This window comes from Microcaecilia unicolor, chromosome 7, assembly GCF_901765095.1.
Source record: "Microcaecilia unicolor chromosome 7, aMicUni1.1, whole genome shotgun sequence".
Lineage (NCBI taxonomy): Eukaryota > Metazoa > Chordata > Amphibia > Gymnophiona > Siphonopidae > Microcaecilia > Microcaecilia unicolor.
In genome coordinates, this window is record NC_044037.1 from 110,990,874 (window position 1) to 111,014,243 (window position 23,370).

General features: G+C 44.7%; 1 protein-coding gene across 1 annotated transcript in view; it reads right to left on the minus strand.

Annotated features, from left to right (window-relative positions):
• Nucleotides 1-5,416: 5,416 nt before the first annotated feature.
• Nucleotides 5,417-23,370, minus strand: part of PRSS53 (serine protease 53) — a 104,538-nt gene continuing 86,584 nt past the window's right edge. The window contains exons 10-11 of the mRNA XM_030209969.1: nt 13,446-13,669; nt 5,417-5,857 (exon numbers count right to left, since the gene is read on the minus strand). Of these exons, the coding sequence (XP_030065829.1) occupies nt 13,451-13,669 (219 nt within the window). The 3' untranslated portion in view covers nt 5,417-5,857; nt 13,446-13,450. The remainder of the gene's footprint in view (nt 5,858-13,445; nt 13,670-23,370) is intronic.

Genomic DNA, 23,370 nt, shown 5'->3' on the forward strand with positions numbered 1-23,370 from the left:
TCGGCAGGGAGCCTCACTCGATCAGTCACCTGACCGGTGACTCCACCACGAGGCACTCAGTCTGTCCACCGATGCCGCTGAACATCAACCAGGTTTGGTTCCGGTGATTGTCGGTCCCTGCCCTGAACCCTGATCCTTCTAGTGTTCGGTCTAAGGTCCGTGCAATCCTGCAGCGGTCAATTCTCGGCTGTTAGGAGACTCTCCATCCTTTTAAAAGATGCCGTTTACTGTGGGTAGCAGAGCAGTACATGCCAATAGAATGTCCACTTACAGTTCCGAGGATAGCTGCTAAGAGGCTCAGGAACACTGAGGCTCTATTGTAGATCTTTCATTGCAGGTTTCACCCTCCTGCCGTGGCCACCTGGGGCGGACTGCAACCACAGCCCCGCCCTTGGTACACCACTGGTAGGAGTATTTATCTTCAGAAACATTGTGAATAATGAAGTTGCTACTAGTTGCCTCTTGTATTTGATTCTGCCTTTGCCACATTATAATTATTTTGCCTAAAGAAACTTAACTCAAGTAAATAACTGGTTCATAACAACAACCTTGTAACTGCCTGACAAGAGAGCGGACATTGTGGAGAAAGAGTTAAGGTGCTTATAACCTCCCAGAGAATTCCTGTCCCAACCAAGAAACATTGATAGGAACCTGAATTTATGCACTTTCAGGATATACATTAGCCCCCCTAGCTTTATAACAGGGCCTTTAAATTTAAACAGCATTTGCATTTTTAAATTTATAGAATACTAGCACTTACACATGTGAATTTACATTTATGTGTGTAAGTGCTAGCAGCATACACAGCGCTATTCTATAATTTAAACACACAAAGCTCTTACCTCCAGATTCTATATATGGCGCCAAGCATTAGGCTCTACTTTTGCACCAAGTTCTTGGTGCGGAAAAGCATTCTCACAGATGCAAGGTGCCGAAACGGAGCAGAAACGGCAGATCCATGCGAAAACTCACTTATGCACCCATTTATAGAACAGCAACTGTTTTCACATGGATCTACAAAGGAGGGCGTAACAATGGGAGGGACATGGGTGCAGATTTGCTCCCAGCTTGCGTGTTGTGATTTACACCTGATTTCAGTTAGTGTAAATCCTTGCACCCAAAGTTGACCGTGGAGGGCGCCCATCACGGAGCACCCTTTAGAGCAGCGGTGTCCAACCTCGGCCCTCACCAGGTTGGGTTTTCAGGATTTCCCCAATGATTGTGGCCCTTGTGGACCAATGTTGGACAACCCTGTTTTATACAATACTAGTAAAAAAGGCCCGTTTCTGACACAAATGAAGCAGGCGCTAGCAAGGTTTTCCTCGGAGTGTGTATGTTTGAGAGAGAGAGAGAGAGTGTGTGTGAGAGATGGAGTGTGTGTGTCATAGAGAGAATGAGAGAGAGACAGAGACAGCGTGTGTGTGTTTGTGTGAGAGACAGTGTCTGTGTGTGTGACAGAGAGATAGAGTGTGATAGACAGGGAGTGTGTCAGAGAGAGTGTATGTGAGAGACAGTGAGTGAGTGTGAGCCCCCACCTCCCCTCACGCAGGACCCCCCTCCCCACCCCCACCTCTCTGGTTTCAGGACCCCCTCCCCACCTCCCTCTCCCCTGCCCCGCCTCCAGCCATCCATGTCCAGTGACCCTCCTCTCCCCCTGCCCCCACTGCAGCTACCCATGTCCAGCGACCCTCCCCTCCCCCCCAGCACATCAAACCCCCTTGCCACCCGCAGCTGCCAGTGGTAATGCTGTCTGGCCACTGCTGCTTCTCCTGTTGAGCAGCAGCGGCCGCTACAAAAAGAAAAGAAGCGATAAATGTTTTTAAACCCAGCCCAAATCATTCACAAATGCCCGAGTCTTACAACGCAGTCTCTGCAGCTGCTCCTCCTCTCGCCTGTCACATCACTGCGCTCCTCCGGGGTGTTACTCCAGGGGCAGTGACGTGGAGGCGAGAGGAGGAGCAGCTGCAGAGACTGCGTTGTAAGACTCGGGCATTTGCGAATGATTTGGGCTGGGTTTAAAAACATTTATCGCTTTTTTTCTTTTTGTAGCGGCCGCTGCTGCTCAACAGGAGAAGCAGCAGCGGCCGGACAGCATTAGTACTGGCATCTGCGGGTGGCGATGGGGTTTGATGCGCCGGGGGGGGGGGGGGGGGGGTGTGTTTGATGTGCTTGGGGGGAGGGGGGATTGGGTGATGCGCCGAGGGGGGGAGTTTCTGTGGTGCCGCGTTTGTAGTTTTTTGATGCGCCGCTCCCTGACACTTGCTCCAAAGTGGCAGGGTGCGGCACACTGACAGCTGATTCTCAGGCAGGGGGATGAGTAGGGAAACATGCTCTGCGTGTTTCCCTACGCCTCCCTGGGAATCAGCTGTTAGTGATGTCATCCTGGCTACAGAGCCTAGCTCAGCAACTCCAGGAGCCACGGACACAGGCAGTCCCACATTAGAACGTTGGTGGTGAGAATTATTATATAGGATGATTCAGCACCAATTTTTTCGGTGCCAAATTTTGAGTGTCATTTACTGAATCCAGCCCTTAGCATGTAAATACAAGGGAACATTTACAGGGGAGGGACATGGGCATGGCCTTGGCATGTCATATAGCATACTGCAAGTTACACACATAAATGCTACATTTAGGTCAGCCATATACCTGGCATAAAGGGTACACCTAAATGTAGGTGCGTTAAAGCCAACTTTTGCTAGTATTCTATAAGAACATGGGTACATAACTGTTCTTATCGAATAAGCTCACAGTCTGCATAAAGTGGGCAACTAAGGTTTGGTGCCCAATTATAGAATTGCCCCATAGGTGACTGCCTAGTGGGACTGAACCCCCACCCCCCCAGGATCTGAGCTGGGAGTCACAGAGCTATTGTATACAACAGTACTTTCAAGATGCTCCAAATGAACATAAGTGAAATGGATTTGCATAGAACTGAGGCAATATGCATGCAAAGCTACCCCATGAATATTTATTAGGGTGCCTAGTATGTGGCCCTGGAGGGCCAGAGTTGCCCTGTTCAGCTGCATCAGAGGTTGTTACTGAAATCATAAAGGGAAAGTACAAAAAGACATCAGATGAATGAGACAACCATGTTGTTATATATTTTTATTGACAAACTGTTTAGAATGCTAGTAATAATAATAACAACAAAAAGACAAATAATAAATAATTTATTGTATCCTAGAAAAGGGACATAAAGGATTAATTGCTTTACAGAAGGAAGACATTCCAAAGTAGAGGGATACACTTCACAGTAAAATTGTGTTCCTTCAGGCACTGATTCCCCCCCACTCTTTCAATTAAAAAAAGTCATAAAACATTCCTGGCTAATGTAAAGCAGGCCATGACAATGTTCTGTATATTAGCCTTATTCTCTTGGGATTATGATGTGGTCTCTACCCACTTATGACAGCCTAGCTCATTTGCAACATTAGTATATTCTTTCTATAGATTTGGATCAGCTTTGCTTTCAAGTATCACGGGCCTTCTTAAGTACCATGCCCTTATTCTGATGATACAGATCACCTATAGACTTGTATTAGTCTTTCTCTCTTGTGGCACTGAATAGACCTATATCAACCTTATTCTCTTATGATATAGTCCCAATAGTGCTCTATTGACATTCTGTCAGGACTCTAGTCTAATGCCAACCTTGTGGTGTAGTGTTGTGATAGGTTTTCTGGAAGCCTCTTACATTGTTATGACAGACATCATGAGATAAGCCTATAAAGAAGGTGCCAAGATTTAGGTGACAGAAATGCACGTAAATGACCAGAATACCATTATATATGTACATATGTCTGCATGTATATGTGGAAATGCCAACATTCTGGCCATGTGCTATTCTTTATAATTTCACCTAAATGTAACGGTGTTTAATTTAAGGGTGAGCATTCACATGGGTAACATCTGGGCAGAGCAGGGAGTTGAATGCTAAGATTATAGCGTACTATCATCTATATCAGGCTTGCCCAACCTACGACCCGTGGCCCAGAATCTGGCCAACCGAGTGCTTTTTTCTGGCTCTTGGAAGCTTGGCAATTCTTGTGATGCTTATAGCAGGATTCCTGCTTCCTGCTGCAACTCAGTTCTCTGTATGCTTGAGCTATATGGGACTGGAAGTTTGGGTTGGTCTAGCGGTTTCAAGTCTCATGAGACCAACCCGAACTTCCAGCACCAAATGGCCCAAGCTTGCAAGGAGCTGTGCCACAGTGGAGAAGCATGAATCCCATTGTTTTTTCTATGCTGAAGCCAGGTGAGGGTAAAGAGACTAGGGGAGGAAGGTACATGAGAGAGAGAGAGAGAGAGAGAAAGAAAGAGACTAGGGGGGAGAAATACATGAGTCAGAGAGACAGACTGGGTGAAGACTAGGGGGGTACCTGAGAAAGACAGACTGGGTGAAGGCTGGGAAGGGAGCAATGCACCATTGTATTTTGCCACTATTTGATGAGACATGCAGCAAAATACGATGGTGCGTGTTTTGGCCCTCCAAAGGTTACAACATATAAAATATGGCCCCTGATAGGAAAAGGTTGGACAAGCCTGATCTACGTGCATTTTTTTGTGATTTAAATGTGATCATTTATATCAGCTCTATGGCTAGTACGCCTTGTAGCGCTATAGAAATGCTAAATAGTAGTAGTAGTAGTAAATGATCACACCTTAATTCTAGATGCATGTTTCACATGGTACACTGGTAGTCTGTGAGGAGGTAATCCACCGAGGTGGATGAACACTCACTCCTACGGTAGCACAACAGATAAAAGATATAGACAAAGACGCTACAGCATCTGCAACACTTTACAAAGGTCTTTTTCAAGACCATTCGGCATCGAGACTGATTTCTAGTACCTGAGGCAGGCCTGTGGCCGTAACATGGTACTGTGTCGAGTCTGTGAATAAAGTGGTTCCATATACATCAGTTTCCTGTTTCTCTGGAGTCATTGGTCCACTTCCCACTTTCTTTTATCTGTTACACTGGTAGTCTGTACAGAAGAGTCACGTGTTCTTCATAGATTAGGCTACATTTAGGCACTTTATAGGCATCTAGATAAAAAAATTGCTCTCTAGCTCCCTAATTCTATAAAAAACACAAAAAATTGCACATGCAATTTAATTGAGTAACAAGCTAATTAGAACCAATACCTGGCATTTTAACAAGCAATTATTGGCACTAATTAGAGTTAATTGACAGGTATGTGCATACATTTTTGCTGTGATATGTTTAAAGGACCAACAAAACAGATGCTGGAGTACATGAACTTTCAAGACCACACATACCCCCCCCCCCCCCATTCTTACAAAGCCGCACCACAATGCCGACATAGCCCATTACCACACTGGCAGAGACTAGTGCGGCTCTGTAAAAGGGGGGGGGGGGGGTAGTGAGGGGTTCTTTTTTTTTTTTTTTGGGTTGCTTCATATTTTTCTCTTTTCGTGCACTAGCAATGTCTCTGGGAGCATCACAATATTCTTTCTTTCTAATTTGCATCAAATTGTTCCTGTTATCAAAATGTAGCATTGACTCTCTGATTGTATCATGCTGTTCTTGCATTATTTTGTACTGTTGTCACCATCTTCTCTTACCACTTTATAGTGTTGCTTCTCTTAATGTGATACTCTGTTCTATTGTATAACAGTTCTGAAGTCATACTCAGCACTCTCTCCTTGGTTAAATTTCATTGTTCCTTGACACAGTGCATCACTGTCCCCATAGCGAACTCACACAGTTTTTATTCTCATGTAGGAAGGTGCTTGATTTGCCTTGCTCTGATAATAGATCATTGCTGTAAAATTGTTGAAATTATCGTGTCTCCTCTTGACCACATCACTTGTTCTTCCACATTTTAAATTCCTGGAAAATAGAAAGTCAATTTCTACCGTGAATAATGCTTCTTTACCATTAAATTCAGCGAAACCTAGGTATAAATGACTCCTTTTAGCTGCTCCTCCTCAAGAAGAGCCTGAGATTCAGAGGATTTATGCTCCTTTGAGAGTTTTGCTGCTAAATTAGCCTCTTTGTAGATTTACTACGGCTGATTGCCTACATTTATGCTGTATATGAATATCAAATACAAAATGAAGAATATGATCACTGGAAAAAGTTTCCACTAAAAGTCTATAAATAGTGATCAATCCAAAAAAAAACGTATCTGTTCAGGGAATTTTTACCATACAAATCACTCTTAAATTTTTATGTCTGTTAACGGAAGGAAAAGAGCCTCAGTTATTGCTGAGACCTCATATACAGTGGGGGAAATAAGTATTTGATCCCTTGCTGATTTTGTAAGTTTGCCCACTGACAAAGACATGAGCAGCCCATAATTGAAGGGTAGGTTATTGGTAACAGTGAGAGATAGCACATCACAAATTAAATCCGGAAAATCACATTGTGGAAAGTATATGAATTTATTTGCATTCTGCAGAGGGAAATAAGTATTTGATCCCCCACCAACCAGTAAGAGATCTGGCCCCTACAGACCAGGTAGATGCTCCAAATCAACTCGTTACCTGCATGACAGACAGCTGTCGGCAATGGTCACCTGTATGAAAGACACCTGTCCACAGACTCAGTGAATCAGTCAGACTCTAACCTCTACAAAATGGCCAAGAGCAAGGAGCTGTCTAAGGATGTCAGGGACAAGATCATACACCTGCACAAGGCTGGAATGGGCTACAAAACCATCAGTAAGACGCTGGGCGAGAAGGAGACAACTGTTGGTGCCATAGTAAGAAAATGGAAGAAGTACAAAATGACTGTCAATCGACAAAGATCTGGGGCTCCACGCAAAATCTCACCTCGTGGGGTGTCCTTGATCATGAGGAAGGTTAGAAATCAGCCTACAACTACAAGGGGGAAACTTGTCAATGATCTCAAGGCAGCTGGGACCACTGTCACCACGAAAACCATTGGTAACACATTACGACATAACGGATTGCAATCCTGCAGTGCCCGCAAGGTCCCCCTGCTCCGGAAGGCACATGTGACGGCCCGTCTGAAGTTTGCCCGTGAACACCTGGATGATGCCGAGAGTGATTGGGAGAAGGTGCTGTGGTCAGATGAGACAAAAATTGAGCTCTTTGGCATGAACTCAACTCGCCGTGTTTGGAGGAAGAGAAATGCTGCCTATGACCCAAAGAACACCGTCCCCACTGTCAAGCATGGAGGTGGAAATGTTATGTTTTGGGGGTGTTTCTCTGCTAAGGGCACAGGACTACTTCACCGCATCAATGGGAGAATGGATGGGGCCATGTACCGTACAATTCTGAGTGACAACCTCCTTCCCTCCGCCAGGGCCTTAAAAATGGGTCGTGGCTGGGTCTTCCAGCACGACAATGACCCAAAACATACAGCCAAGGCAACAAAGGAGTGGCTCAGGAAGAAGCACATTAGGGTCATGGAGTGGCCTAGCCAGTCACCAGACCTTAATCCCATTGAAAACTTATGGAGGGAGCTGAAGCTGCGAGTTGCCAAGCGACAGCCCAGAACTCTTAATGATTTAGAGATGATCTGCAAAGAGGAGTGGACCAAAATTCCTCCTGACATGTGTGCAAACCTCATCATCAACTACAGAAGACGTCTGACCGCTGTGCTTGCCAACAAGGGTTTTGCCACCAAGTATTAGGTCTTGTTTGCCAGAGGGATTAAATACTTATTTCCCTCTGCAGAATGCAAATAAATTCATATACTTTCCACAATGTGATTTTCCGGATTTAATTTGTGATGTGCTATCTCTCACTGTTACCAATAACCTACCCTTCAATTATGGGCTGCTCATGTCTTTGTCAGTGGGCAAACTTACAAAATCAGCAAGGGATCAAATACTTATTTCCCCCACTGTAGCATTCATGGGAACTGCATATTGTAGCGTTCTCCGCTCAGCTACATTCAATCATCGGCTTGATATGGAGGTTTTTTTGAGCCGATGATTGAATGCAGCTGAGTACACACTGGCGCTAAAAAAAATAAATATTTTTTGTAGCGCCGGATATGATGGCGTGCTTGGGCTGGGAAATGGTACTTCCTTTTTAGCAGGCAGTAAGCCTGCATTGGGCTTACCCCCGCTTTGTAAAAGGGGATCTAAATGTTGCTGAATATTGGTGGCCTGTCAGCTCAGCATGGTTTAAGGGAGCAGGAGCCTCCACCCAATAACTCCTAAATTTAGGAGCATAAAAAGTGGGTGGAAACAGGTGCAGGTTTAGGGCAGGGAAAATGTTAGGGGCTCAGCATTGATTTGTGACCTGGATTGGCCACTGTTGGAAACAGGATGCTGGGCTTGATGGACCTTTGGTCTGTCCCAGTATGACAATACTTATGTACTTATGCACCCCCAGAGTTTATATATGGTGCCTAAAGTTGCTGATAATTAGCCACTAACAAACAATTATTGGCACTAATTAGAATTTAAATAATGGTGCTGAGGAACACTACCTTCAATATAAAATGGAGGAAAAAGACCTCAATTTCCCCGGGTGCTCGGGCAGACTATGCTGCTCCCATCTTCAAAGCACTCACCAGGTTCGTTGATCATCATCGTTCTAAAAAAACCTCCACAAATCTACTTTTTTAAACATTTTATTTCTGCAAAATTCTTGTTCACCAAAATCACCACCAACAGCGTGCAAAACAGATATTAAGCTACTTAGCTCATTCTTGATCAGACTTGCTGCATAGCTCCAATGGGGACCCGTTTTGCCACTTTTTCAAGGAAGAATCCAAAAGCTTTTTCACTTCTTCTTAAGCAGATGCTTAAGAAGAAGTGAAAAAGATTTTGGATTCTCCCTTGATGCTTAAGAAGAAGTGAAAAAGCTTTTGGATTCTTCCTTGAAAAAGCTGGAGGGCAAAACGGGTCCCCGTTGGGAGTTGGAGCTATGCAGCAAGTCTGATCAAGAATGAGCTAAGTAGCTTAATATATGTTTTGCACGCTGTTGGTGATTTTGGTGAACAAGAATTGTGCAGAAAGAAAATGTTTAAAAAAGTACACACTGTGAAGTATCCCACAATTTTGGATTGTATGCCGGATTCATTTTTAAGGCTTTACACCCAGTATGGTATATTTTTGAAATATTTTATCTTTTTCCTTCATTAGTTAGATGGCATCTATTTGCTGTTTTTTTAGTAGTGCTTTATATGTATTGCTTGTTAAGGCAAGTTTATCTTGTGTGCGCACATTTTTGAAGTATTCCGATATTTTGGTTTTTATTGCCAGACTTATTTCTATGAATTTTTGCATTTGGGATAATACACTTTATATCTCACTCACTTTTATTAGTTTTTTTATGATATTCTATAAAGTTCGTTTTTAAGTAAGGTTGACTATGCTTGCTGTTTTTTAAAAGCGTCTGGTATTTAACTCTGATGGCTTACACACAGGATGTAATAGACAGGTTCGTTCCTTTGTTTTCTTTTGTCTGGTACTTAGCAACTATAGTCCCATTATTAGCCAATCAATTATGTGTTTATTAGTTATATTTTATTTGAGAGATTCTATATTTTATTGTTTTATATTTTTACTACCCTCAATGTCAGTTAGCCGACATTCCGGTTTGTATTTTTCTTTGCTTTTTATTTGAATTTTAATAATATAAATTATATATATATAATCTCATATACACATATATTTTACAAATATCTATTTACATACTCCATCTCTATATATATAATTAATTTGCCCAAAAAATGTTTTGGTGATATATATATATATATATATATATATACACACACACATTTTGTTTATTCATATTTTAGGTTTCATGTGACTTATTAATTGATCAGTAAATGCTCCAATCGATATATTATAGAACATCTATTGATTGGTAGGTTTTCCTTTTTTTCCTTTGTTTATGTTTTGCTAATATTAAAAATCTTACAGAATTATAAAATTATTTAATATCATCTGATGCAATATATTTAATTAGTTTCTATTTGTATTAGATTTATTATGTATTTCCCTGTTTATTTATATTATTATGTTTTGTTAAGGTATTTATGTTCAATTACAATTTAAATGCCTGAATATAGTTTTTTAAAACTGTATCTGTGATGTCTTTAACAAACATTCTTTAGAATTATATAAATATACGGGTGTTTATGATTATGTAAATGATCTGTTTTTAAAATATTCTTTTATACATTTCTTTTATATATATGTTTTGATATGTTTTTATATGTTTACAATTTTGTAGACCCCTGAAGAAGGCTGATACAGCCGAAACACGGACCGTGTTGGGTCCTAATAAAGGTTTTTCTGGAGCATCTTACCCTTGAGTGTGGTGACTGATCTCTTGACATTGGGCCCTCTCCACCCCCTTTTTTCTGTTGTGACAGAGAGAATAAACCAGGGATAACAGGGTCAGGGCTGAAGCTTCAGACTCCAAACACAGACAGAGAGAAAATGGCTGAAGCTTCAGACTCCAAACACAGAGCAAGGCAATGGAAGGACTAGCAGTCCACAGGAACAATAGACAGAGGGGCAAAAGCCCACACAGAAGGACTAGCTGTCCGCAGGCACAAGTAACAGAAGAGCCAGAGCCCACACAGAAAGACAGGCTTTGTAGCAGCGCAACAGAACACTCACTAACCTGACGACCTTTTGGTATAACACAATGCAAAGGCCCTAAATGCAAGCAAAGCACTTCCTTATGAAGGCTCTCACTGATGAGGTCACAGACACAGGACTCTCACAGACAGTCACTGCTGGGCACTTCCCTGCTCGGCCACACTCAGGCAGAAAGCACACTGAAGCACTGGGAGGCTCCACACACACAGGTGCAGTATAGTGAAGCAATTAGAGTCATGCTGGAAGCAGCCAGCACACAGAGAGAGAGCTAACTCAGGCAACACACACAGGCAGTGGTGTGCTGGAGCAGGCTCTCACAGGCTCGCAAGAGCCGGTTGTTAAATTATTAAGAATTTTGGGAGCCGGTTGTTAAAGTAGGGCCCTCCATGGCTACTTTAACAACTGGCTCCCAAAATGTGGGCTTGGGCCCCCTGCTGAATTCTCTTTTACTTTGCTGGTGGGGATGCTGAGCCCTGCCAGCCAAGTAAATAGACTGCTGCTGCTCCCAGCTCCTTGTTTCCAGCTCTGAGCAGCAGGCTGGGACTTCTCCAGCATGTGTGAGAAGTTTCAGCATGCTGCTCAGAGCAAGACGTTGGGAGTGGTGGCAGTCCATTTATTGGCTGCCAGCAAAGGTATGCCTAGTGTGCCTGCATGAAGGGAGGGAGGAGAGAGAGGCAAGTGTTGCTCCCCCCCCCAGCCACCCTTGGCCCTTCCAACTGCAGAGATGGCTACGTCTGGAGAAAGAGCCTGTTGTTAAAAATTTACCAGCACACCCCTGACACAGGTGCAGTATAGTGAAGCAATCAGAGTCATGCTGGAAGCAGCCAGCACAGAGAGAGAGAGCTAACTCAGAAAGGACAGACAGAAGCCAGCTCAGAAGCTGACCCCCAGAAATAAGGTAAGTCTGAGAGGGGTCACGACCACAGACGTGACACTAAGTTAGGTGTAGGCGTTTACACCATCACACCTAAATTTTAGTCACAGGAATGGGTGCCATGCATATTCTATAAACCACATCTAACTTTAGGCAAGGTTTATAGAATAGCGCTAAGTGTGTTTTTTTCAGTGGGATATCTTTGGCCGGTTTCAAGATAACTAGCTAAGTCTTAGCAGGATATGTTGAAACCGGCTAAAAATAAACTGGATATTCAATGCTGGTCATTGGAAACAACACGGCATTGAATATCCAGCATCAGTGAGGACTGCAGGAGTTAGCCGGGCTGACTCCCATGCTCTGAATATCGACCTCCTTAAGTCTTGGGGCAGCATAGGCACCCATGCTATAGATTTATCTGGAATGTGCTCACAGTAAAAACATCCACATATTTTGCCCTAGCTATTTGTGTGGGCAGCTGATTGGAAATAAATGCTTTGTTTTCCTCTCTTTCAAAAACATCATTCCCTCCCCGTATCCCGCCCCCCGAGACACCTCTTGTAAACCTGGCTGACATGGTATGCAGTCTGGCCAGCCAATATTCAGAGCGATTTAAGTGAGCAAGAGAGACTCCAGCCCACTTAAATTGTTCTGAGCCACCCAACTGCTGATATTCAGCAGCATTAAACCAGGTAGTGCTGCTAAATATTGTCTGACAGCCTACAAAAAGTCCAATTCTGGTTTCATCTCAGTAACAGCAACATATCCCCTCTCCAGTAGCAGATTATTATGAATTAATGCACAACTCAACAAAAGTCACTCAGAACCTATAGATTTGTCTTATCATTCCGTAACAGCACTAACAAGGACATTCCTAGGAAAAGGCAGCACAGTAAATAATGTAATGAGCCCTAGGCCATCAGTACACCTATTCAGAAAATTGTACAAGGTGGATTACTACAGATAGAGCAACAGAATCCATGGCCTCGGTCACATATGTAGAACATAGATAGGCTCTCTCCAAATACAGGAGAAACAACCACAAAATAAAAGTAGAAATATGTAAACAAAAATTAACCTGAAACTCTTTGTAGGCAGCACAACACCAAAACAGCTTCCTCTTTATATTGCTTCTATAAACTTTCCATTTCCCTCCTACCTATGTTCAACATCTGTCCTCTCTCTTCCATTCTTCTCCATCCATGTCAGGCATTTCTCCTCCCCACCATGACCAAAAAATATTCTCTTTCGTCTCTTCCTGCCCCCTTCCCAGCATCTCCCCCAAACTTACCTCCCACCTTCCCCATGTCCAGCATCTCCCCCAATCTTCCACCTCTCCATGTTTAGCATGTCCCCTGATCTACCCTGCAACTTCCCCTTCAACTTTCTCCATGTCCAGCATGTCCCCCAATCTCCCTTTCCAGCTACCCCATGTCCAGCATTGCCTCTCACACCCCTATCCATGCTGTAGCCCTCAGATCTGAAACAGAAACAGAAAACAGCAGTGATGAGGCCTCATAGCCTGAACACATGCTCTGTGTCTTTCGATCCTACCTCCTCTGATACCTAGTACATGCATGGACTTTGAGGCCCCACACTGCTATTTTATATGCCGCATGTTCAGCCTTTTTTTCTGTTTTTGCAAGGACATCCTTAGTCAGGTTCAGCCCTTGCATTCTGCATACCACCACTATCTCCTTTGCATATTTGAATATTTTCAGCCCCTGTATTCTGCTAGAGTCTCCCCCCGCCCAATGTTTTCAGCCCCTCACATTTTGTATTTTGTTAGATTCTCTTCTGTATTCTCAGTGTCTTACCTTCCATGCTTTTCCACTGCTGCTAACCAAACTAACGTATAGCATCCAACATAATCAGCAATGGACCCTCGGTAAAATTTGAGAATCAAAATTCCAAGAAGATTAGAATATGATAATTACTGGACTGGTTTGAGTTGACCCAGATAAAAGGAATGGGAGCAACCATGCAGACATAGTCAGAATGTGCCTTACCTGGATTACTGGTAGCACTGTTCATCATCCACACTGTCTGGTACAGCTATGGTCTGCTTAGCAAAGTAGGGCTCATACGAAATGTCAGAGATCCATTTCTCATGCTCGCTCACCAAGGTGTGAATGCCAGGACTGCCAGACTCACAGATATCACCAAAGCTGCTGATACCAGCTAAGAACCAGGCCCCATCTTCATTGCACACCAATGGATTACCAGGCATCATCTTTTCAAAGAAAATAAAAGTATAAGTTGTGGGCACTGGCATATATAACCATGCATTGAATGTTATTAAATATACATTAGCGCATTGGTTTTCAAACTTTTATTCTTGGAACCTGGTGCCCACTGATTAACACTTTCAAAGTCCCCTTTTCGCTAGCTCACAGTACTGCTAACTATCTTTTCATCTCAGATGTTCCTGCTGGCTTTGTGTGGATCTGAAGTCACTTTAAGCTATGTGAACCTGCTCCCATATTTCATGACAAGCACAGAAGTAGGTGTGAACTTCCCGACCACCACAAGGCAGGATTTCCACAATGATGCCTACGCTAAGATTCAGAAGGGGAAGGAGCCTTGATCCAGTCAGTGGTATACTGCAATCCACTGGCAAGTCGTGACCCCAAGATGGAAAACCATTGTATTATTATAGTGAGTGTGTATTAGCATAGAGTAGCATACATCAGGCATGTCTTATCACATATCACCATGTGCCAAGTGTGCATTAATTTAAAATAGTTCAAGTGGAGGCAGATTTTAGAAAGCACGTGTAGTGTGGATTCACATGTCCAGATCTGCACATGTAAATCTCTCCATGTGCTGCAGAAGCAGTGATTATGAAAAGCTGCACATGGGGAAAAAACCTTCCACCCCCCACCCCACCACCACCACTTTGATATGAGAATAACCATAGCCCCCATCAACAGTACCTGTTTCCCTGGAACACTTTCCCAACTTTGATCCTCTCTGATGCATCCACTCCCCCACCGGCACCCATGAAGCATCCAATCACCCTTCCTACATCATGAGCCTCTCCTGATTCCTCCTCATAATAGAACACTCCCTAGGCCACACTCCAGCCTTACTGGGGTCCCTGGTGTCTAGTAGGAGTAAGAGTGAAGCCCACTCACTCCTGCTCCCTCAACTGCAGGTCTCCAAAACAGCCGCTGTGACAACTAGCTGTAATCTTGCAATATTACTGCTAGGGGTCAGGCTGACAAATAAGGCCTATATGTTCTCATTTGGCAGCCTGACTCATAGTGGTAATACAGCAAGATTACTGTTAGGGGGTCACAGCAACCATTTTGAGTGCTGGAGCTGAAGTAGCAGGAGTGAGTAAGCACCGGGGACCCCCTTAATGCTGGAGATACAGTTCAACAGATGAGGATGGAGATCTCCCAGTGGAGGACCTTGTGGGATGGGGGGGTCTGATAGAATAGCTTTGGGGGTGTTTTTCTACCATGGGAGGAGTGGTCAGGGGATCTTCATGCCACGGTTGGATCATATGCTTCAAGAGTGTTTGGGGGCAGCAGATGCTTTGGAGGGATTTGTTCGCTTGATGGGGTTTAGGTGGGGCCATACCTGAGCCTTTACATCTGTTCTTTAAGCAGGAACCTAGGCATGCCTTGTAAGATGGGAAATCCGCGTTGGTGTGCTAGGCCCTATTTAACCAATTCCTCTCCCTGCTCCTACCATGCCTCCTGCCAAGGTAAACATGGTGAGCATCACCATGTGCAAATGGCCCACATTCTGAAATAGCATCTAGCTTAGTTTAGTTGACATTTAGTCCAATCTATACATGTTCATTTTACTTACTTCCTGGGATGTTGTAAAATAAGGGCTATAAGCACACATTATCATATACCTAACAAATTAGCATAGTTAAGAGTATGCACTATCATATATTTTCAGATATTTGTGTTCTTTATCATAGAATGGCCTGGAAATAAGAAAGAAGGGAAGAATGTGGGGAGAGGGGAGATCTCATAACACAACAGCAATAGTTCCCTGAACTCTTTCACTGTTCATGTGAGCATATTGTCCAGAACTTAAACATGCACAAATACAAAAGGGTGGTGGTTAATGGAATTCGCTTGGATGAGGGAAAGGTGAGTAGTGGAGTGCCTCAGGGATCGGTGCTGGGGCTGATTCTGTTCAATATATTTGTGCGTGACATTGCCGAAGGGTTAGAAAGTAAAGTTTGCCTTTTTGTGGACGATACTAAGATTTGTAACAGAGTGGACACCCGGAAGGGAGTGGAAAACATGAAAAAGGATCTGCAGAAGCTAGAAGAATGGTCTAAGGTTTGGCAATTAAAATTCAATGCGAAGAAATGCAAAGTGATGCACTTAGGGAGTAGAAATCCATGGGAGACGTATGTGTTAGTCGGTGAGAGTCTGATATGTACAGACGGGGAGAGGGATCTTGGGGTGATAGTATCTGAGGATCTGAAGGTGACGAAACAGTGTGACAAGGCGGTGGCCGTAGCTAGAAGGTTGCTAGGCTGTATAGAGAGAGGTGTGACCAGCAGAAGAAAGGAAGTGTTGATGCCCCTGTATAAGTCATTGGTGAGGTCCCACCTGGAGTATTGTGTTCAGTTTTGGAGGCCGTATCTTGCTAAGGATGTAAAAAGAATTGAAGCGGTGCAAAGAAAAGCTACGAGAATGGTATCAAATTTGCGTTACAAGACATATGAGGAGAGACTTGCTGACCTGAACATGTATACCCTGGAGGAAAGGAGAAATAGGGGTGATATGATACAGACGTTCAAATATTTGAAAGGTATTAATCCGCAAACTAACCTTTTCCAGAGATGGGAAGGCAGTAGAACTAGAGGACATGAAATGAGATTGAAGGGGGGTAGACTCAAAAAAAAATGTCAGGAAGTATTTTTTCACGGAGAGAGTGGTGGATGCTTAGAATGCCCTCCAGCGGGAAGTGGTGGAGATGAAAACGGTAACGGAATTCAAAAATGCTTGGGATAAACATAAAGGAATCCTGTTCAGAAGGAATGAATCCTCAGAAGCTTAGCGGAGATTGGGTGGCAGAGCCGGTGGTGGGGGGCAGGGCTGGTGGTTGGGAGGCGGGGCTAGTGCTGGGCAGACTTCTACGGTCTGTGCCGTGAAAATAGCAGATACTAATCAAGGTTAGGTGTACACAAAAAGTAGCACATGAGTTATCTTGTTGGGCAGACTGGATGGACTGTGCAGGTCTGTCTGTGCCGTCATCTACTATGTTACTATCCTGCTTATTTTCGAAAGTGAAAGGCGGCCATCTTCTGACACAAATCGGGAGATGGCCAGCCTTCTCCTAAGCCCAGCCAAATCGGTATAATCGAAAGCCGATTTTGGCCAGCATCAACTGCTTTCCGTCACAGGGCCGGCCAAAGTTCAAGGGGGCGTGTCAGCAGTGTACCGAAGGTGGGACGAGGGCGTCGTTAAGAGATGGCCGGCCTCGGCCGATAATGGAAAAAAGAAGGCCGGCTCTGATGCGCATTTGGCTGACTTTACTTGGTCCTTTTTTGTTCACGACCAAGCCTTGAAAAGGTGCCCGAACTGTCCAGATGACCACCAAAGGGAATCGGGGATCACCTCCCCTTACTCCCCCAGTGGTCACTAACCCCCTCCCACCCAAAAAAAAAAAATTTAAAAACATTTTTTGCCAGCCTCTATGCCAGCCTCAAATGTCATACCCAGCTCCATCACAGCACTATGCAGGTCCCTGGAACAGTTTTAGTGGGTACTGCAGTGCACGTCAGGCAGGCGGACCCAGGCCCATCCCCCCCTACCTGTTACACTTGTGGTGGTAAATGTGAGTCCTTCAAAACCCACCCAAAACGCACTGTACCCACATCTAGGTGCCCCCCTTCATCCCTAAGAGCTATGGTAGTGGTGTACACAGTTGTGGGGAGTGGGTGTTGGGGGGGTTTGGGGGGATCAGCACCCAAGGTAAGGGAGCTATGCACCTGGGATCAATTTGTGAAGTCCACTGCAGTGCCCTCTAGGGTGCCCGGTTGGTGTCCTGGCATGTGAGGGTGACCAATGCACTACGAATGCTGGCTCCTCCCATGACCAAAGAGCTTGAATTTGGCCGGGTTTGAGATAGCCACCATTAGTTTTCATCAGGGGTGTAGCTACGTGGGGTCACGGGGGCATGGACCCCCACAGATTACGTCATGGCCCCCTCTACATTTGACCCCCCCCCCCGCCCACCCCAGCCCCTCCGCCGCATCAGGCACCTTGTTTGCTGGCAGGGGTCCCCAATCCCCGCCAGCCGAAGAGTCTTCTTCAGCGCCGGTCGACTCCGGCACCTTTGTTGTGTGATCATCTGTTTCTGACACCTTACGTCCTGCACCGTGCATGTAGCCCCATGCAGGACGTAAGGCGTCAGAAACAGATGATCACACAATGAAGGCGCCGGAGTCGACTGGCGCTGAAGAAGACTCTTCGGCTGGCGGGGATTGGGGACCCCCCTGCCAGCAAACAAGGTACCTGAGGTGGCGGCGGGGCGGCGGCGGCAGGGGGGGGTTGCGGTTGCAGTGGCGGGGGGATCCAAAGTGGGGGTGGGGGTCAGCGGTTAAACAGTGCCCCCCCCACCTCGGGCTCTGGCCCCCCTCGCACCGAGGTCTGGCTACACCCCTGGTTTCCATTATCGGCGAAAACCAATGGCGGCAATCTCTAACGCCGGCGATCTCTAAGGGCGGCCCAAATGTTGAGATTTGGCCGGCCCTGACCGTATTATCGAAACGAAAGATGGCCGGCCATCCTGTTTCGATAATACGGTCGGGTACGCCGCTTTACGGGGCTGTAATTAGAGATGGCCGCCCTTATAGTTGGGCAGCTCCGTTCGATTATGCCCCTCCATGTTACAAATGGGGTTAGGGATGGGGTTGGGGGTATATGTGTAATTCTGAATATATTTCTACCATGGACACAGCAAAAAACTGATCCCAGCTCTGACAACAGTGATCAGACTGTTGCACCACGATAAAGAAAACAAAATGTAATCCCAGGCTACAGAATTAACAATGTGGGGGGGAAGCACTGTAATGCTTCTTATGTGGCCCATCTACTCTTCCCTAGACAGACCATAGTATCCCCACCTCACTGTACTCTCCCAACCAGATTCCTGCATTCCGCCCCTTCTCCAGTATTCTTCCCAGCCAGTCTCCAGCACCCCTTCTCTGATCCCAGTACTTTCCCAGCATCTACCCTCTATCTTCATCATTCCTCTGTAAACCCAATGCTTTCCCCAGTTGAATTCAGCAGCCCCCCCCCCCCCCTTTTACCTCTCAGGCTTCCTCCCTTCTCCAGCTCAGTGAGGTTTCAAAGACTTCTGCTATGTGGCTGGCTGGCTAGTATGCTCTTCTAAGGCCATGCATGGTGACTACAGCTGGCTAGCTCCCCTTTCCTCAGATGTGGCTGACTTCTCCTTTGGCCACATGAGATGGCTGTAGCTGGCTCCTCTTTTAGCCATGAAGGAAATAAAGATGCCATAGTTAATGGCTATCCCTATTGACATCATCAAAGGTGTGTAACATTGGGCCTTTGATAACATTGACTAAGACAGCTGTGTACCTAGGAGACAGTGGGTCAGTCACCTTATGTCCTCAAATATATTTGAAGGTCGAGTAGGCTGAGTAAAAGGGTCTTGTGGGCTGGTTTTGGCCCATGAGCTGTAGTTTGTCCAGGTTGTGTGTTTCAGCTTTTTAAATGTGGTATGTGAGTTTGGTTGACATTTATTTATTTTGGTTTAACTAGGGGGCCCTTTTACTAAGCTGCATCCAGTGGTAACTGCCAAATTAGTGCACGTTAATCTTGGCACTAAAAAATATTTCAATTTTTTTGGAAGGGGTGTGTCAGGGGGGGCAGAGCGTTGGTGTTACTGTGCTAAACAGTTAGTGCAGGATTACCGCCTACTACTGCCTACAAAATGGGTAGCAGTAAGTATTCATGAGGTAATTTTTTAAGTGCCCACGCGCTAATTAGCATATGATCATTGATACAAAAAAAAAAAAGAAAATTGGCCATTTTGCAGCTGTGGTAAAAATGACCTTAGCGTGCAGAAAATAAAAACGGCAAAATGGTGTGCTAAGGCCATTTTTTGCCACAGCTTAAAAGGACCCCTAGGTTAGTTAAACAGTGGAAGCATGTCCGGGCAGGTAGAACTGAATCTAGCTTCTTGAAGTCTTTCTTTTGGTAAGTATTGAAATTAAAGATTAGTGGAGCAGGTTCTTTGAATTTTTGTATTTCGTATTTTCGATGTTGTTTCTTTTTTTATTTTACTATAGGTAGACATATTTATTTTTTAGTACATTGAAACTTCCTTTTGCATCTATAACTTCAGTGTGAAATGCAGCCTGTGTCAGGTGGCTATAAAGACTTTTTTGTTGACTGTTCTTTGCTTCATATATTGAAAAATTGGGGTTTAGGAATGTATTGGTAACTTTTTTTCTTGGGGCCCTGTTTACTAAGCTGCACTAGAGGCACGCGAGCGTTTTTAGCATGTGCTAACCATGTAGATTCCCATAATATTCCTATGGGCATCTACACGGTTAATTTGCGCTAATTTTTAGCATGAGCTAAAAATGCTAGCACATCTTAGTAAACAGGACCCTTGGTTTGTTTTCTTTGCTTTTACATGTGTACATATATAAAGAAAATATATTTGGAGGTCACGTGATGCCTTGCTGAGAGAGCGGGTGTTAGTGAGAAGAGCTCCCGAAACTCGATCCTCAAAATTTGCCTCCAACTAGTTTTTTTTGCTAAAACCATTGAAAAATTGGAGGTGCTAAGGAGTTGTGGGTCACGAAATTGGACAAGGCTGATTTTTGTGCTCATTGATGGCTTCTAAAGCGCAACAGCGTGAGAAAGATAAACTATGGCACAGCGAATCAAAGATGACGACTGGGGGAGACACAGGATCTTCTTCCGTTAGCTCCGCATGGGTGGCAGAGATAGTCACAGAAGTGAAACGAGCTATTGAAATGTCGCTGGATAAGAACCTGCAAGCGGTTACGGACAAATTGGACATTGTCAACAGAAGGCTTGAGGCACTGCGAGGTGATTTCTCCACATAGTGCCAACGCATCTCAGACATAGAGGATCGGGTACAGCAGTTATCTGCAACAAATTCAAATCTACAGAATAAACTCAAGACATTGGAGGACAAGATCGATGACATTGAGAACCGCACCAGGAGAGGGAACTTACGACTAGTGGGCCTACCTGAGACCATCATCAAGTCAGAGTTGCGAAGGTTCTTGGTGTCTTGACTTGCAGCCGCAATTCGGAAGCCATCAACTGCGGATCCTCTGCGAGTTCAGCAATCCCACAGGTTAGGACCAAAGAGGGCGGAAGAGTCCAGACTACGTGTGGTTATCTTTAAACTTCTGAACTATGCCCACAAGGCAGAAATACTGAGGGCCATTAGAGCTAAAGGCCAGCTAAAATAAATTCGATTTTATGCTTCCAAGACTTTTCTGCCAGAGTATCAAATCTGAGGCGTGCATATGCTCATGTACACCATGTACAATTTGCTTTATTATACCCAGCAAGGCTCAAAGTCTTTACAGATGGTAAACCGCAACTTTTTGAGACACCAGAAGTTGCACAAAGTTTTATGAAGGGCATGAGCTGGGTTGATAAGGCATTGGAGGGAACAGCAGAGCCCAGGTCCTGAGAGAAAAGAATGAGTAACATGGCGGGAGACATACAGGTCATGTTCTATGGGCTATTTGCTTGGAGCGAATATGAATATAATGACTGATAAGTGACTCCTGATCCCTCATTATAAGAATCTGATAGTTAAATGTTGCTTATGGTGCTGCATATGTGGGTTTTTTGTGTGTGTGGGTGTGGATAGGTATGGCTGGTGTGAAAGAACGAATGGCGTATGTTGGGCCGGACAATTTTAGAGAGCAATGTATATTTAATTCTTTATCTTGTGTTTCTGGTATTCTCCCTGGTAGGTTGGGGTTTAGTGGGGATTGGGGTTTTTTGTTTGGGAGAGGGGGATTTTTTTGGAGTGATCTGGTTAATGGGGGTGTTGGGGTGGGGTTTTCGGTTGGAGGAGGTTTTCTTTTTTTGATGATGAGGAGTTGCATGCGGTGAGAGCCTCATTAAAGGTAGGTAATTGAGGGGCTGCTGGCTGGGACAGCCCTCTGATCGGAATATGCTATTATCTTGGTTTTTTAAATATTTTTTCTCATCCACTTAGTGATGGTGCTTAAATTGGTCTCTTGGAATGTAAATGGGGTGTCATCACCCATTAAGCAGCAAAGGATTCTACAGGCTTTGAATCGTCAAAGGGCGGCATTGTATTTTTACAAGAGACCCACTTATCCACGGTGGAACACATGAAGTTTCGAAGCTGGTGGGTGGGTCAAGTAATTGATTCTCTGGCAGATCACTGTAAGGCCGGTCTCCTGGTCCTTGTTTAGAGGGGGCTGGATGTGACGTTTCAACAATCTTGGAGGGATCCGAAGGGCAGATTTTTAATGATTAAGGTTTTGATTAACAAAAAACCTATACTACTTTGTAACATTTATGGCCCCGATGTATATGAACATAGGTGGGTACGAACTATCATTCAGAAAATGGCTGAATTGGCTGATATGCCTATTATTATGGGAGGAGATTTCAACATGGTTAATGACCCCGCATTGGATAAATCTAGAGGCACACTGCAAAATAGAGGAAATCCTTCTAAGGGTATAACGTTACTTTGCTCCAGCCTGGAGCTTTTGGATTAGAGAGCTGCATGGGAATGGGGTTCGCAGGAATCCCGCGGAACCTGTGGGATTCCCGCAGGGACGGAAGCAGTTCTGCGAGTTCCTGCAGGGTTCCTGCGGGGACGGAAGCAGGTCCTGCGGGGTTCCTGTGGGGACAGAAGCAGGTCCTGCGGGGTTCCCGTGGAAGTGTAAGCTGCACTGCATTAGCGTCTCATCTACTGAGTACCTTGAGTGCTGTCTCCTCCTCCTCCTCTTCCTCCTTGCTTTAACAGCACAAATGTGGAAAGTCTTCCGTTAAGGAGGTGGTAGAGACACAAATGATGATGGAATTCAAAAAGGCTTGGAATGAACACAGAGGATCTCTAATTAGAAAATGGAAGTTATAAAAATCCTAACCTTAAATGGCTGCATGTGTGTGGATGTGTCAAGTGACGCTTAGATGGCGACTCTGGCTGTGATTAACTAGGGCCGATAACGGGCAGACTTGTATGGTCTGTGTCTAATATATGGCAGTCTGGTTTAGGATAGGATAGAAAGGGCTTAGACAGCAACTTCAGTGGCTGGAACATAAGGACAGTGCTGGACAGATTTTTATGGTCTGTATCCCACAAATGAGAAGACAAATAGACTGGAGTGGACTTCAATGAGAACTCCAGCAGTTGGAACATAAGTATAGGGCCAGATAGACTTCTATGGTCTATGTTCCAGAAACACGAAAGAAAGTATATAATATCACACTCATTGATTTAATCATGAATTGATAATGAGTGTGACTATTGGGCAGACTGGATGGACCGTTCAGGTCTTTATTTGCTGTCACTTACTATGTTACAATTAATCCTCTTTGCTCCCGGGCTGATGCGCAGACCTCAGCTCTGACACAGGCAAGAGCATCGGATGTCACCTGACCTACTGGCGCGTGCATGTGGTGACCTCTCAGCACACAGTGCCAGAAATTAGAGACAAATCTTACATGTGCACACCAGAGTGAAGTTTCAGCTTCCATTCCCTCCTTGCCTACAGTGATGTGGCTCAAATCCAGAGAGAGACTGAGGGAGCTGACCAGAATTTTCTTTTATGTACCATTAAATTCTTGCGGGGAGGGTGGGGATGGGTAATATTCCAGTGGGGATGGGTAAGGATGGGTGAGATTCTAGCAGGGACGGGCGAGGAAGGGTAAGATTTCTATCCCCGTG